This window comes from Rhineura floridana, chromosome 7, assembly GCF_030035675.1.
Source record: "Rhineura floridana isolate rRhiFlo1 chromosome 7, rRhiFlo1.hap2, whole genome shotgun sequence".
NCBI lineage: Eukaryota > Metazoa > Chordata > Lepidosauria > Squamata > Rhineuridae > Rhineura > Rhineura floridana.
The window spans coordinates 144,843,789-144,859,877 of record NC_084486.1 but is presented as its reverse complement, the minus strand read 5'-3'; the positions used below and the strand labels follow the sequence as shown (position 1 = coordinate 144,859,877).

Sequence of the window (16,089 nt, the reverse complement as noted above, 5' to 3'; positions counted from 1 at the left end):
ACATAGGAATCCACCTTCGCCTGAGCCAGATCATTGGCCTATCTAGCTCAGTATTGTCTTCACTGACTGGCAGCAGCTCTGCAGGGTCTCAGGCAGGTTGCCTCTCCCAGACCTACCTGGAGATTTCATTTCATTAATTTTACTATTAAATTTATATCCTGCCCTTCCTCCCAAAAGGAGCCCGGGGTGGCAAACAACAAGAGATAAAACACTAAGAACATCTTTATAACAAATCCTGGGGATTGAACCTTCTGTATGCAAAACAGATGCTCCACCCACTGAGCCACAGCCCTTCCCTGCCCCTCTGGGCAACCCAGCCATCCCTTTCCAAAGGAAAGGTAAAAATGGAAGAAAAGTCTAGCTGGGTAAGACCAAAGGTCTGTTTGGCCCAGCAACTGGATTCCAGCAACAGTCAGACCGAAAGCACCTAAGAACGACTCAGACAACAGTCCTCCCTTGTAAAAGGTACTGCTCCCTAACACAGATTCATAGCTTTGGGCTTGGAAAAACAACTCAGTGGGCTTGCAAATGCTGACCTCAAATGCCAGCTGAGCATTATGAACTCAAACGTCTTCTCCATCAAGGAAAGTCTTCCACCCCTTCCTCTGTCCTACTTCAAGGGTGGAGAACCTGTCGCCCTCCAGATGCTACTGGACCCAACTCACATCAGTCTCGGCCAGCAGGGCCAATGCACAAGGAAGATGGGGGTGTGATCCAACATCTGGAAGGCCACATTTCCCACCCACCCCACTTGCTGCTGCTGGAGTGCAAGCCCAGAAAATGGGGTGGGGAAGGTTTATGGAATTGGTGGGTGGGTGGTGGAGGGAAGGGGAACAGGCAGGTGGATGGGAGGGGCTCACCGGGGTTGGATCAATCTGAATGTGGTTTGGCATGGAATTCCCAATTTTTTCCTTTGTATCTGAGCCAATCTGATTCAAGCCAGGGGGAGTTTGCCTGTCACTACCTGCGTGGGCTTGTCTGGAATTTGAACCCAGGGCCTCTCATATTCAGAACATAACTCAAGGAGCTTCTAGGTGGGTGTTTACTGTAGGATCGGTGCTCCTCATGCATGGAAGCCGTTTTGCAGAATCAACATGACGTTGTTGTCGTCAGAGTGCCAGCTTGTATTTTTTTCTCTATTTAATCTGCTTCCAGGGAAAATAAATGAAGTGTTGTGTGTGTGTGTGTGTGTGTTTTAAGCAACCTGCGACCAACATCCTGTTTGTGATATCTCAACGGCCCATTTGCAATGTTAAGCCCCCATTTGGAAGCACTCTTGTGAGCTCATATGCCAACGTCCTGGAGGTAAAACCTACAAAACCGTGTGTTTCCAAGCAGTCTCCCATCCAAGCACTAAGTCTACTTAGCTGGTGAGCGCAGGTGTGTTCTGGGTGGTATGATCCTAGACAAGCTCCCTTCTTCTCAGTTGTCCTGACAGACCCAAACAGACCGGAGAAATAGACTATACAAGGGAAGCAGGCACTGTTTAGTGCACAAAACCAACACACACCAGATAAACAAGAGAGTTTCCTTCAGATAGCCTTCCCTGCTGTCTCCCATCTGAGAGACTGGATACACAGCCCAACAGTAGCTCCCATATGGAAATTGCTGCAAGAGATTTAAGGGTGGATCAGCAAACCTCTGCCAATGATGGCTGGAAAGGATGTAGCCTGACGAAGGGGCTGTTACAGGTAAGCGTTCCATACACAAACCCTGCCAAGGGACTCTGGTATATAATGTGGGTCCCTAGAATTATAAGAAGCCTGCCTTTCTCCACCACAAAGGGTGGGATTAGCAAAATCCAGTTATAATAATGGGTTATTAATGGTTATGAGCCATGATACCTAAATGAGAGAATCGACTCTCATTGCTGATCCTCAAGTGCCAAGGAGGTGCGAGGAAGGTGGTTTAGAAACCAAAGACCCTCAAATATCTTTCTGCAATGAGAGAAGGCTATGCTTGCTTTTTTGGGGTGGGGGATAGTGCCAGGAGGTTGGCACCTCTTAAGGAAGGCAAATGCAGGACCCACCCACCAGCAGCAGCAGCCCTTACCCTTCGGACAGGTTTTGCAACAGCGTCCTGGCAGTAGGATGGCGTCACTGCAAGGAAGGGTGGGGCAGTCATGCTTAATGTTCTTACAGCTGACTTTGCCTGTCGTCTTCCCACGACGATTCCTCTGCTGTGGAGGGAAAGAGAAAATCTTTATGAAGGGAAGGAAGGGCTATCTTCAACTGAGACACTGCGGGGGCTCATCTACAAGGTGGCTTACTGTGCGTTTAGCGCTACTCACATGTCCTTTTAATTTGCATGGTTCACATGACATTACCAGCAAACAGAAGCTATCACACAGTTTCCCCCCTGTAAATCCATACTAACCCAATCCTCTGACAATACAAAAAGGGAAGGAAAAAAGTCTTCACTCCATGTCTCTAGGGCTTGCAGACTCCTTGCTCCGATGCTTTTAGGTGGGTGTGCCAAACGTTCCCCTCTCCACGGTCACTCCCTCCTCCTCCCTTCATTCATTTCCTTGGGGCTGAGAAGGAACTTCCAGTTGCTCTTCCCCGTTCTGCTAGCATTTTTATGTTGCTGCAAACTGTGCCTTTATTTGCTTTTGCCCCCTAACTTGTGCGCAAAAGCGTAACGCTGCTCAAACAATGATTTGAATTTCAGCTATATTCTACCAGGGAAAACACAGATATTTGCACTTCTGGTGTTTTTTTTTAAAGGAACCCACTGCAGCATGCTTGGTTGCCAAGCAACCAGAGGGAGTGGAAATGTTAAATTAGAGGGTGTGGTCATTAGGAAACTGCGGGATTGATCCTTCCCCTCACTGGGAATAGAAAACACCGTGTTTGCAGCTGGCATTGAGCCCTTACTGTGGACGGTGGAAACAGAAAACAGAGGTAAAAACAGCATCTTTAGTATGAAATAATGCTCCCATGTGGATAAGCCCTGGGTTTCTGGGAAGAGGTATCCAGTTACTGTGTTATGTATTGTGTGCTGTGCTTCCACATTCATGCTGGACACCAGAGAATCTGCACTTGATATCTCACTATCAGTTCCAGAGAATCCTCACTTAACTCCCCCCCCCCTCTTTTTAGCTTGTTAAAGTTGCTGGGAATTTGTATTCCTGTGAAGGGAAAGCCACAGTTCCAATTATTCTTTGGGGGAACTCATGGGATTTAAATATGCATTGGATATATTTTAAATGGATGGCGTCATGGATCTGCCCTAAGTTTCAGGAACTCGTAATGCACAGATAGTTGCAGGCTACAGCTATCATAGTGAAATGCTATTATCTTTGGCTGATTTCCAGTTTCACACCAGGTGACAGTCGTAGTTGACACCTGTAGAAGTATCGCCTTAAGTGCAATACAACCTGCAGGAGCAGTCAGAACTCCCAAGAAGCCAGGGAAGAGGGCCCCCATCACTGCCCTCCTCGGCATTTCCCCTTTTGCTGCTGTTGGCCTCCTCTAGAGGAGAAAAGAAAGAGCCTCGTGTAAGTCATCTAACCTGGTGAGAGGCCCCCTCCCCTCTGAATTGCATCTCAACCAGACTCTGCTGAGGCTCCTTGCAATGCAATAAGACCTGCACCTGGAGCTCTATTGCCTGTTCACTTTCTTGCTTTCTGCTTAAGTCTATTATTATTAACATTTACTGCCCGCCATTCACCCAGAGGTCCCAGGGCGGGTTACAGCAACCTTGAAATACAATGTTAAAAGCAATTGCAAACAACCAGAATCACGAAATAGGACGGGTCCTAAAAATGTACGTCTCAGGTGTCAACAGCCAGGGTAAAGAGTTGCGTCTAGACTGTTTCTTCTGCAATATGATTTATTCTACATTTGCTAAATGGTTGCTTTTTGTCTTGTTTGAGTTTATTGCTGCTGTTTGTAAACTGACTTCAAATGTTGGTTGCAAGCCACTTTGGGCGCAGCTTGCTGTGGAAAGGCAGCGCATAAATAAATTCAAATCAGTCAATAATGTAATTCTTTATGGGCTAGCTCAGAGTAACCTGGTGTAGCAGTTCCCAAATGTCCCCCCTGCCCATGCAGGGCCGGCGCCAAAGGGTGGCCAGGTCGGGCCCTGGCCAAGGGCTCCTGCGATCCAGAGGGGCCCCTGAAGGATCCCTCATTAGGGTGGGACAGTAGTGCTCCCCTTGCCACGGATCGCAGGGATGGAGCTTCCAGGTCGCCTGCCTGTTTGCTCGCTCCGCCTCCCTCCCTCCTGTGTTCTGCTGCTGCGTGCGGCACAGGAGAGAGGTAGGTGGAACAGGCAGGAGCCACTCACCCGGGGCTTGCTGGTGCCCAAGGGTCCAGTCATGCCTGGCACCAGCCCTGCCCTGACAGACCACTAGAAAATTGCTGATGGTCTTGGCAGACCACTTAATGATTTTTCTGCCAGTTGTAACAATTGTCATGCACTGTCCTAGCTGCTATATGATTTTTTAAACTTATTGCTTCTTTAAGTTTTATATTGTATTTGACTGTATTACAATTTACTGTGTACAGTTCTGGTCGCCTCATCTCAAAAAGGATATTATAGAGTTGGAAAAGGTTCAGAAGAGGGCAACCAGAATGATCAAGGGGATGGAGCGACTCCCTTATGAGGAAAGGTTGCAGCATTTGGGGCTTTTTAGTTTAGAGAAAAGGCGGGTCAGAGGAGACATGATAGAAGTGTATAAAATTATGCATGGCATTGAGAAAGTGGATAGAGAAAAGTTCTTCTCCCTCTCTCATAATACTAGAACTCGTGGACATTCAAAGAAGCTGAATGTTGGAAGATTCAGGACAGACAAAAGGAAGTACTTCTTTACTCAGCGCATAGTTAAACTATGGAATTTGCTCCCACAAGATGCAGTAATGGCCACCAGCTTGGATGGCTTTAAAAGAAGATTAGACAAATTCATGGAGGACAGGGCTATCAATGGCTACTAGCCATGATGGCTGTGCTCTGCCACCCTAGTCAGAGGCAGCATGCTTCTGAAAACCAGTTGCCGGAAGCCTCAGGAGGGGAGAGTGTTCTTGCACTCGGGTCCTGCTTGCGGGCTTCCCCCAGGCACCTGGTTGGCCACTGTGAGAACAGGATGCTGGACTAGATGGGCCACTGGCCTGATCCAGCAGGCTCTTCTTATGTTCTTATGTTCTTATGTTAATAAAATACAATGTGAGAAATGAAAGAAGCAATTAAAATGCAATTAACATCAATATGATCATTTAAAGCAGACATGCCACAGACCGTGTAAATGAAGCTTGTGGACCACTGGTGGCCCATGGACCACAGTTTGGGAACCCCTGACCTAGTGGTTCAGGAGAGGAAGGATGAAAGAGAGATGAGCCCAGATCAGAGCTGAAAAGAATATAGGAAAATCTTAAAATTTGCCAACATTTCCTATCATCACCCTCACACTTTGAAAGTGATGTGAATTTTTATTTTGAAATTTGGATGCTTTACCCGACTTGCTGACTTTTTTGATTATTTTGATTTTGGCAGCTGTAAAATACAAAAGATCAAACGCTGGCAGTGATTAAACATTGTAGTGTGTCATCTATCAAATATGCTTACGTACTCGTTTGTTTTCCATTTTGACAACTGAATTCTATCAAATACCATTAAAAGTCAAATACCATCACAAGTTATCCACACCAACTATTAAATACTGCCCAAACACCAATTGTTATGGCAACAGTCAAATACTAAATAGCATTGCAGGTGAGCAACAATAGATTGTCGTCTATCCATAACTGGATGCCATGCACTGATATCAAATATTCACTGACTGTTCAGTAAACAAACCAAGAATATCCTGCAAGTACTTAATATCAACATTAGCAGAGGAGAAATTTGGGGGGATTTATTGGCCGTAAATTCCTGCCACCTCTGCTCTCAATGCTCCCAACCCCAGCTATCCTGGAGATAGCTCTGATTAGGGCATCCACAGGAACGTTTCCAGGGGTAAGACAGGGCAAAGTAGTCCCAGGCTATGGTCTGAAGGCAATGAGGCCAGCACCCTGCAGGGTCAGGTCTGGCCAGTGCCTGCATGGGAGACCACCTAGGAACCATATGTAAGCCGCCGTGAGTTTCTAGCACGGAAAGAAAGGCGGGGTATAAATGTAATAAATAAATAAACACTGAAAGACAGCGGGAAGACCAGGCTAATTTCTCTCTCATACACAAAAATTGTCTCGTATCTCAGGTTCTACAAATGCTAGAAACTTTTTCTTGTTTAAAATGAAAGCTGGAACCTGGGGGTTATTGTTGTTGTTATGTGTCTTCAAGTCGATTATGACTTATGGCGACCCTATGAATTGGTGACCTCCAAGAGCATCTAACATGAACCACCCTGTTGAGATCTTGTGAGTTCAGGTCTGTGGCTTCCTTTATGGAATCAATCCAGCTGTTGTTTGGCCTTCCTCTTTTTCTACTTCCTTCTGTTTTTCCAAGCATTATTATCTTTTCTAGTGAACCCTGTCTTCTCATTATGTGTCCAAGGTGTGACAGACTCAGTTTCATCATTTCAGCTTCTACTGGGGGTTATATCAGTGTGCAAAGAGTTGTATGATGCAAAGGGTTTACCTCCTTCCAATTTATTTCATTAATTTTATACACTTCTTCCTATTTCAACTGAAATCTCTAGGGGCCCCTCCAGATGGCATTTTATTCTCCAACATGTTCTTGACGTTATAATAATGTATTACTGGTGGATTTATTCTGCTTTAATTTGTCCTGTAATGCTTCCCTGCTGTTACCGCGTCATTGCTGTCCAGTGGGCCAGTGGGGAGGGGGGAGAGAGAGGCTATAGCACAACAAAAGTGGGACCAAAATAAACCAGAGCATTTGCAGTATGAAAAGTTATGGGATTTCAGCAGGAAGTTACAGGGCATGCGCTGAATGGAAACGAAGCAGCATGACTACCCCAAAGGTTTGGCAGGCGCAAGCAGTATTGAAAGTGGAATTGCGTGTGGCTGTCCCAATAGCATCGTGCGCACAGAACATCATGAATGCACAATAAAAAGGATGTCTGGATGGGCCCTAAGTGGTTTTCAAATCCCAGCAAAAAGGGATCAGTATAAGGAACACGACACAAATTCCACATTGAAAATCAAACAATATTACCAACAATCATTATATCTGGGGCAGACCATGGGGCAGAACAGGTCTCTTTGCTTGCCTGTCTGATTACACCTGAGTTGAATCCCCTTCCCCAGAGCTCCCCTTTCTCTGCAACCCGGACAAACAGCACTGGCAGATTGACTTCAGGAAATTGTGTTGGAGTGTATTGTGCTGTAAAGGACATGCCAGAGTGTTTTAAGCTATTGCAGAAAGGAAATTCATGACTGTGTCCAAAAGTACAGACACTTCCCGCAGTAAACTGTAGCTGCACAAGAAACATTTATCAGATTTGTTCTCCTAACCTCCCTGTTATTTATGCATTTGTTTGTACCCTTTGGAGGGTGTGTGTGTAACAGTACCCAAGGCAGCTTATGCAAAACATCAGCATAAAAACAACACAATAATAAAGAAAAATTAAAAAGAAATAACAGCAACAGATAAACAGGCTGGAGGGTGTGTGTACGTCTTGCTTAAACTATGTTTGGCAGGTCACTATCATTTCCTATTTTGCAACTGATGGAGGCTAACTCAGGGTCTTACCCAAGAAGACCACACAAATGGCAGAAAGAAACCACAACCCAAAGCCCTACCCGGAGAATCTAGCGCTCTGATCATTCAGCTCAATAGAAGGGACCGGAGGCTCCTAACTTGAAGTGATTAAGAGAATCTTGTGTCTGTGTGAGATAGAGAATAAGAGACAGACAGAGCAGTTTTAAACATTACATTAAGAATTAGTGACTCAATGCACTTTTGAGTCTCAGGGAGTAACAATAGTGGGAGATCTGTGATCTTCCCCTTTGGCAGCTGTGTGTGTGTTTCTGTATGTGTGTGGTGGGTGATGGTTTGTTTCAAATGCATCTACTTTTAATTTTAAAAGCAAAAGAGATTGCATGTGTGGATGTTGTCATGCAGTGAACAGTGTTTCCTAAACTTCTGAAGCAGACCTATTTATGCTTTTTAATGTGTTTTACAAATGTAAACTGGAGGCACAGCCAGCCTGCAAAAAAGACTTCCTCATCCAACACCATGGAAAAGTTAATCACCCTCAAAGGAGACCACCTTCTAACTGGAAGGAGGCAAGCTCAGAGCAGTGTCTCATGCAGAGATGCAGTTCTGAACACAGAAGAGTGATGGAATGTATTTGGAGAGACTGACTATCTGACACCTTAAGGTCATTTCCAGTATGTTGGTGTTGTGCAGGAGGAATTCAAGTGCATACAGGAAAAGTTAGGTTTGTGCAATTAAAGCAGATTAAAGTGCTGTGACACCCTACCACAACAAATCCACTTTAAAAAAGAAACAGACTTTTTGCAGTTAGGGAACCGCACTGAAAAATGTGGATTGAACGAATGATTAACGGGAAGACATGCAAACACTCCACAAGCAAATCCGGATGAATGTTCATTGTCATATAACCTCATCGCAAACAACAAACCAGAATTAATGCCCAATAACAACAAGATATAAGTTAGCCTCTGCAGAAGCTTTGTGCAAGCAAATCAGGATGAATGCCCAATAAACGGGTCAACAGAACATATTTATAATCCAAGCCTATATATGCTTAATCCTAAATAAATCTCATTGTTTTCAGTGGAGTTTACGCCTGGGGAATGGCATAAAAGATTGCAGCAAGCATGTAGTCAAGTGTGAAGTCACAGAAGTCAGAGGTGTGGTGGGATAAAGATAATACAGTATATCAAAATGATCAGTCACGGATTACCAGTCATTGTTACATCAACTGGAAGATTCCATCCATCTGTTAGAGTCAGTATCCTACAACTCCTTGAATGAATTATATTAAATAAATATTGAATAAAATATGCAAACTGAGCAAATGTGCTTGATCTGCATAAAATATATACAGGTTGCAGAATTTAGCTTTTGATGGGACAGAATTCCAGGCAGAATTATGACATTCTTTCTCTTTGAAGAGCTGAGTACACCCAACCTTGGGGCTAGCTTTTCACTCCTCTGCCTTTGTGGATCACAACAGTATCCCTGTGTTGCCCTGCTCCCCTCTCAGAAAATCACACTGCCCAACTACAGTGCCCCAGTCTCTTCAGATGGCACTTCTTGTGTTCTTGCCTCCATAACTCTGGCTCAACCCCACTCTCTCCCAATCCTTCAAATCCTAGATTTGCTTTCAAGCTAAGATCTATACATCAGAACTGAGAACCTGCCAAGGCCATAACAGGGGGAGAAAAAGAGAGGCTTCATCCCATATCCCAGCAGCAGCAGCAGCAGCAGTGCATTCGTGTATGCCCCATTGTTAGCCCTGCTACCCCCATTTTTGGCACATCCTTATCAAACATACATAAAATCCTTTGAAGGTAGGGAGATTTCTCAAAGTGTAAAGAGGAAACAGGAGTCTCTCTGCGATGTTGGTTCCCCTGTGACTGGCTCACTCTCTTGGCACAGTGCTCCACACCCTACTCTCATAGAATCATAGAATAGTAGAGTTGGAAGGGGCCTATGAGGCCATTAAGTCCAACCCCCTGCTCAATGCAGGAATCCAAACCAAAGCATTCCCGACAGATGGCTGTCCAGCTGCCACTTGAATGGCTCCAGTGTCGGAGAGCCCACTACCTCTCTAGGACATTGGTTCCATTGTCGTATGGCTCTAACAATTAGGAAGTTTTTCCTGATGTCCAGTCGAAATCTGGCTTCCTGCAACTTCAGCCCATTATTCTGTGTCCTGCACTCTGGGACAATCGACAAGAGATCCTGGCCCTCCTCTATGTGACAGCCTTTCATGTACTTGAAGAGTGCTATCATATCAATCTTCTCTTCTCCAGGCTCAACATGGCCAGTTCTTTCAGTCTCTCCTCATAGGGCTTTGTTTCCAGTCATGGAGGAGGCAGAGAGACAGCAGGATCTTAGAAATCCAAGCTGGAGGAATAGAAAGCTCTAGGGCAAGGCAGGGGTGGGGAATCTCAGGCCCAAGGGCCAAATGCACCCCTCCAGACCTGTCCATATTGCCCTCTGCACATTCCATAGGCCACACCCTCTCTCCTCAGGCCACACCCCTCATCAGCCCAGTTTTGCTCCTCTAAATGACTGGAATATATAACAGAACTCTGACAATGCCTATTGCTTGTACAGATGGAGGATAGAGTATGCCAGCATGCACAGAAAGTAGGCTACGGTGCAAAGGTGAAAGTCACATTCATTGCTCCGCCCATTTTTGCCTGTAGTCCCATCCACCGTTGGCATGCGCCCCCCGAAGGGATGCTGAGAAGGGAATGTGGCCCTCAGTCAAAAAAGGTTTCCTACTTGTGTTTTACAGCAAAGTCCTCCCACCCCTGAAGAAAAACAGGAAATAAAAGATACCAAAAATGACACTTACTGGTTCGCAGGAGCACACCACACAGTGCATGACACCAAAAGGCTCCCCCAAGTCAGGATGCCAAGTATCCTCCAGAGCATAGAATTTGCCACCAAAAGAGCAGCCTAAGAGGGGAGGAAAAGAGTCTTGAGTGCTCTTGAAAACTTCACAGGAAGCTACCTTACCCCAAGTCAGACCATTGGGGGCAGGGCTGTAGCTCACTGGTTAGAGCACATGCTTTGCATGCAGAAGGTCCCAAGTTCAGGGGTGTAGTTGTCCAGGGTCTCGGGGGGTCTTATACCCTTTACCTTTTTGGGAGCAGGGTCCCAATGTCTTCAGAATCCCATGAGACAATCAGCATGAAAGGGGAGTGTGTTAGCCACTTTCCTGCTGATTGGAGCCAATCAGAGTGAAAGGAGGTGAGTCAGCCATTGAGAAGACTCTTCTCCGCAGCTAACATTCTCCCCTTTCATGCTTATTGGCTCCTAGGGGCATCTGTTGTTGTGGGAGAAGGCATTAACCAGGATCTCATTCTCAACCCAGCAGCAAAGAAAGGGGAAAGGGCATGGCTGTGACTAACATTAAGGGACCCCGCACTTCTGAATTTGCCACTATACTACTGCCCAGGTACAATCCTCGGCATCTCCAGGTAGGTCTGGGAAAGTTTCCTGTCTGCATCCCTAGAGATCTGTTGCCAGTTGATGTAGACGCTACTAAGGCAGAAGGACCAGTGGTCTGACTTTGTACATGGCAGCCTTCTATGTTCTATGCTCCTATGTTCACCTACATGGGAAGCTACCTTATATCGAATCAGGTCCACCTAGCTCAGTATTGTCCGCAGTGACTGGCAGCAGCTCTTTCCAGGGTTTTAGATGGGGGACATTTCCAGACCCTACCTGGAGATGCCGGGGATTGAACCTGGGACTTTCTGCATGCAAAGCAGATGCTCTCCCACTGAGCAACATCCCTTCCCCTTTGCACAGGAGTGACCAGCCAGGGCAATCTGAGCGGCCCAGGTCTTGTGCAAATCTGCTGCTTGAGATGCGCTTTTTTTGCGCAAGATCACAAGGACTAGAACTAGGAGCCCCTGCATGTAAAGCATGTGCTCTGGCCCTTCCAGCCCCTGTAAACCCTCCGTCACCCCAAACACCACACCAAATACATAGGTCTGTAGGAAGCTGCCTTCTAGTAGGCCAGGCAATTTGTCCATCTGGCTTGGTATTGCCTGCTCTGACTGGCAGCAGGTTTCAGGCAGAGGGCTTTCCTCTTTCACCTGATAGCTGGTTCTTTAAAAAAATTCAAAACCCTGGAGATTCCTTCAATTGCAAGCTGTGGGAAATGCACATCCACAGCAAATCCGGCTTCATCCTGCAAACCCACACTTCCTCACTACCCTCCACATCCATATCCAGGCTTCATTTGAACTAGGACACAACAGAGTTTACTCTTCAGCCTTGTTTTCAGTGTCAAAGCTCGCTGAATTGTGCAAAGCAGTAATGATAAAGAGTGGCCACACACACACACATGCATTTCCCCCATTACTGATTAAATCCAGCCCCCAGTCCCACTCCCAAATCTGGAATATGTTTTACAATGAGCAGACTTACAGTGAAACCCCATGCATATTTAACTCAGAAGGATTACTATGCAGTTATATAGCTGCTATGAAAGTGGTGACATGGATCCTGTATTACAGCACCATAAATGTCCTAACTCTTTACAGACAGTCAGTGTGGGATAGTAGTTAGTGCATTGGATCTGGACCTCAAAGACCCGGGTACAGATCTCCCCTCAGCCACGAAGCTCACTGGGTAGACCGTGGCCCAGTTATTGTCTTGCAGCCTAACCTACCTCACAGGGTTATTGTGAGGATGAAATAGAAGGGTGAGGGTAGAACTATGTATGCCACCATTAGCTCCTTGGAGGAAAGGTGGGATATAAATGTAGCATGGTAGTAGAAGTAGTATCAATAATACAGAGGAATGACAACACAGGTCCCTGCCTCAAGGAGCATACAAATCTAAATTTCCAAGATAGAGGAGGAAACAGTAGAAAGGAACAAGGACAGAGAGAGGGAAGCATACACAGGTGGAAAAATTAATATCTTGATCAATTTTATGTCAGCTTGTTTTTTATTTTATCGGTATTTTAATGAACATTTTATGTAAACAGTTTATAGCGATTTTTGTCGATTAAGCAGTATATCAGTGTTGTTAAATATACTAAATATACATCCAGTTAGGTTACACATACTGAGGCCTTTTTTAATGATTATGACTATGGAATTCACTCCCACAAGTGGCAGCGGTGGCCACCAACTTGGATGGCTTGAAAAGAGGATTAGACACATTCACGGAGGATAAGGTGACCAATGGCTACTAGCTATGATGGCTCTGCTCTGCCTCTATATGCGGACGCAGCATGCTTCTGAATGCCAGTTGCTGGAAACCTCAGGAGGGGAGAGGGCTGTTGCGCTCAGGTCCTGCTTGTGGGCTTCCCACGGGGATCTGGTTGGCCACTGTGTGAACAGGATGCTGGCCTACATGGGCCATTGGCCGGATTCAGTTGGGCTGTTCTGCTGTTCTTATGTCTTCCTTCCCTTTCTTCCCCATTCTGATTCTATTTAAATGTCTTTGGAGATGAAGTTTAATTGGCAACCTCCCCAGGCCTCTGCTCCAGGACCCCTTCTTCCTAACTGCAGATCCATCAGAGCTGGCTGTGGCTATTCAGCTGTAAAGAAAAGGGCTCCTTCATATTCTCAGAGAGCCTGAACTGTGCTTCTCACCTGCTCTGGGACTGAGCCCTAAAACGGAAAGTGCCTGTGCCCTGCCTCAAATGCAGTCCAGTGCAACCCACTTGGCATTTCTGCCACCCAACAGTACCCAGGGCTGCCCATCTAGCTAAAGGGCGGTGGTTGTGGAGGACCCGTTGGAACAGCCCCGGCCACGGATGGTGTGTAGAAGGAAGCCACGGGGCCTGGCAAGAAAGTTTCCTCTCCAACCCAGCCTCGTTTTCGGTGCCATCTGCTGCGTTTGGTGCCAGATGCCTCCTGTTGCACGTTGGCATCTTTCATACCCACACAGCAGGCATTTCTTCCCCCCTCCCCTTGCCTGTCCCACTTGGCACCGGGCTCCCTTCCCCCCCCGTGCGCCCCCATCAGCGTTCGGCTGGCCAGCCCGGGATGAGACGGCGGCAGCGATGCCATTGGGGCAAGGGCGCGCGCTCCAGCGGCTTTCCCCGCGCCCGCCTGCGCGCCCGCGTCCCTCCGATCCCGACATGGCTAACAGCCGGCCAAGCGAAGCGCACAGGAACGGGATAGGAGAAACCCCTCAATGGGAACCAGATGGAGGCTCGGCCGCCGCTGCCCGGGCAGCTGCGCCAAGGGAGGGGGCTGGATCCGCCCTCCCCCCAAAAGGAGGGCTTCTCCGGCAAGAAGCACCCGCCACCCGTGCGCCCCAGCTGGGAGGAGGAGGAGGAGAAGAGTCCTACCTGCCGCCCCCTTGAAGGGCAGAGGGTCCGCCGATTCGGGTTGGATGGGCAAGAGGGGCTTGGGCGGGCGGGGGGCTGAGCCCTGCCCCGGCCACGCGAGGGCGAGGAGAGGCGGGAGCAGCAGCCCCAGCGCCGCGCCGAAGAGGGCCATCGCGGCGAGGCGAGCGCGGATCCCGGAGCGAGTCACCGTCCCCTCTGGCCCCGGTCCCGGGTTTTATAGGCGCCGGCATCGGCCAAGCGGAGCGGAGGGGGCATCTTCTTGAGCAAACAAAGGCGGCTGCACATTACAGCCCCAGCGGGGGGCGCGCTCAGCACCGCCGCGGGGGGGGGAGAGGCGGGGGGGAGGAGACGGATTGGGCCCCCTCCCTCCTCTCCGCCTCCTCCTCCTCCTCCTCCTCCTGCTCGCCGTCGGCGCAGTCCCGCACGGGAGATCGCAGGCGTGGAAGGGGGGCCGCCGCCTACTCGCCCGCGCTCCGCTCCCTGCAAACCGCAAACGGGGCGAGGGAGGAGAGAGGAGGCGGGCTGGACGAGACGCCACCGTGGGACGGGGCAAGGCAGGGCAGGACGCCCGACGGCTCGGGAGAAGAGCCGCGGGGGGGGGAGAGAAAAAAGCTTCGCCCGCGCCCTGGGCGGAGGGGAAGAGGACACCACGCGGCGACCCCCCTCCCCGCGCTCACCTGGGCTTGCCGCCCTCCCCTGCGAACTGCTGGATCCCCCTTTGGCTTCTCTGCGGGGGTCCAACTGTCACCTGCCATACAAATCCCGAAAATCTTGTCCGGTGGCACCGCCCCTCCCCCCACCTCCCTTTCCACGGGCCCCACCCCCAGCGCGCCCCTTTCTCGTGAAACCAAACGTGTACCAACCCCACCCGAACACTACGCTCAACATTCAAGGCCCTCCTCTGGGTGCCTATTCCGAGGGAAGCTGGGAGGCTGGTAACAAGGGAGAGTGCCTTCTCAGTGGTGGCCCCCAAATTATGGAATGATCTTGCTGATGAGGTGCGCCTGGCACCAACACTGTTATTTTTTCAGTGCCAGGTCAAGACTTTCTTCTTCTCCCAGGCATTTTAGCATGTGTTTTTACATTGTTTTTTTAAAAACGTATTTTTACATTTGTATATTTGTTTTTAATTGTTGTAAATCGCCCAGAGAGCTTCAGCTATGGGGCGGTATACAGTTGTAATAAATAAATAAATAAACTGTAGCTGTGTGAGGGGAATCGGGGTCTCCTAACAACTCTTGGCACCCTTCACAAACTATAGTTCCCAGGATTCTTGGGGGGGGGGAGCCATGACTGTTTAAAATGGAATAATAGAGGAATAAATGCCTGGTGTGGATTTGGCTGAAGGGAAGGGAAGGGTTGTGGCTCAGTGGTAGATCACCTGCTGTGCATGGTTCAATCCCTGGCAGTATCTCTAGATAAGACTGGAAATATGCCCTACCTGAAACCCTGGAGAGCCCTTTCCAGGAGGTGCAGACAATTGATGTGCCTATAGTATAAAGGTGCATGCAATTTGCATATGCTAATTGCATATTAGGTTCCTAATTCATATGTAGGTTCCCACTGTTGTCACAGTCGTCGCCCATCACACAACCGATGGGCAATGCTGCGCTTGGGTCTCCTCACCTCTGGCATACCCAAAGCGTGCAGCAAAAGACATAGGGCACTTGCTGTGCAAACCATAATGCCCTTGGAATAAAGCTGCTTCCTGTCTTCCTAAGGCAGGAGGTTGCAGAGGATTATCTGACCATTGTGGCCACAGGGATGTTTTTCTCACGTTGTCCACACTGACTGGCAGCAGATCTCAAGAATCTTTTTCAGCCCTACCTGAAGATGAACTATGGAATGCTTTAAAAGAAATGGGGGTGCCACAGCATCTGATTGTCCTGATGCACAACCTATACTCTGCACAAGAGGCTACTGTAAGGACAAAATATGGAGAAAGGGTGTGACAGGGATGCATTTTATCACCCTATTTGTTTAATCTATATGCAGAACATATCATACAGAAAGCGGGATTGGACCAAGATGAAGGAGGTGTGAAAATTGGAGGGAGAAACATCAATATTGATTAAGTGTAGGAATTTATTGCATTTTATCAGAATTGCGCCCTGCTCTAGGATTATTTTATTAGGAAACACAGGGAACAAATGTTATAAAAT

General features: G+C 47.9%; 1 protein-coding gene across 3 annotated transcripts in view; it reads right to left on the bottom strand.

The window, feature by feature from the left end:
- Positions 1-14,213, bottom strand: part of CHRD (chordin) — a 64,272-nt gene extending 50,059 nt beyond the window's left edge. Inside the window, exons 1-3 of one of the 3 annotated variants that reach the window (XR_009764133.1) lie at positions 13,928-14,213; positions 10,460-10,563; positions 2,053-2,179 (exon numbers count right to left, since the gene is read on the bottom strand). Coding sequence is in view for 2 of the 3 variants with exons in the window: in XM_061637445.1 (XP_061493429.1) it covers positions 2,053-2,179; positions 10,460-10,563; positions 13,928-14,078 (382 nt within the window). In the remaining variant the exon portion in view is untranslated. The remainder of the gene's footprint in view (positions 1-2,052; positions 2,180-10,459; positions 10,564-13,927) is intronic. The other 2 variants (XM_061637445.1, XM_061637446.1) reach the window with 2 other exon arrangements.
- Positions 14,214-16,089: the final 1,876 nt, after the last annotated feature.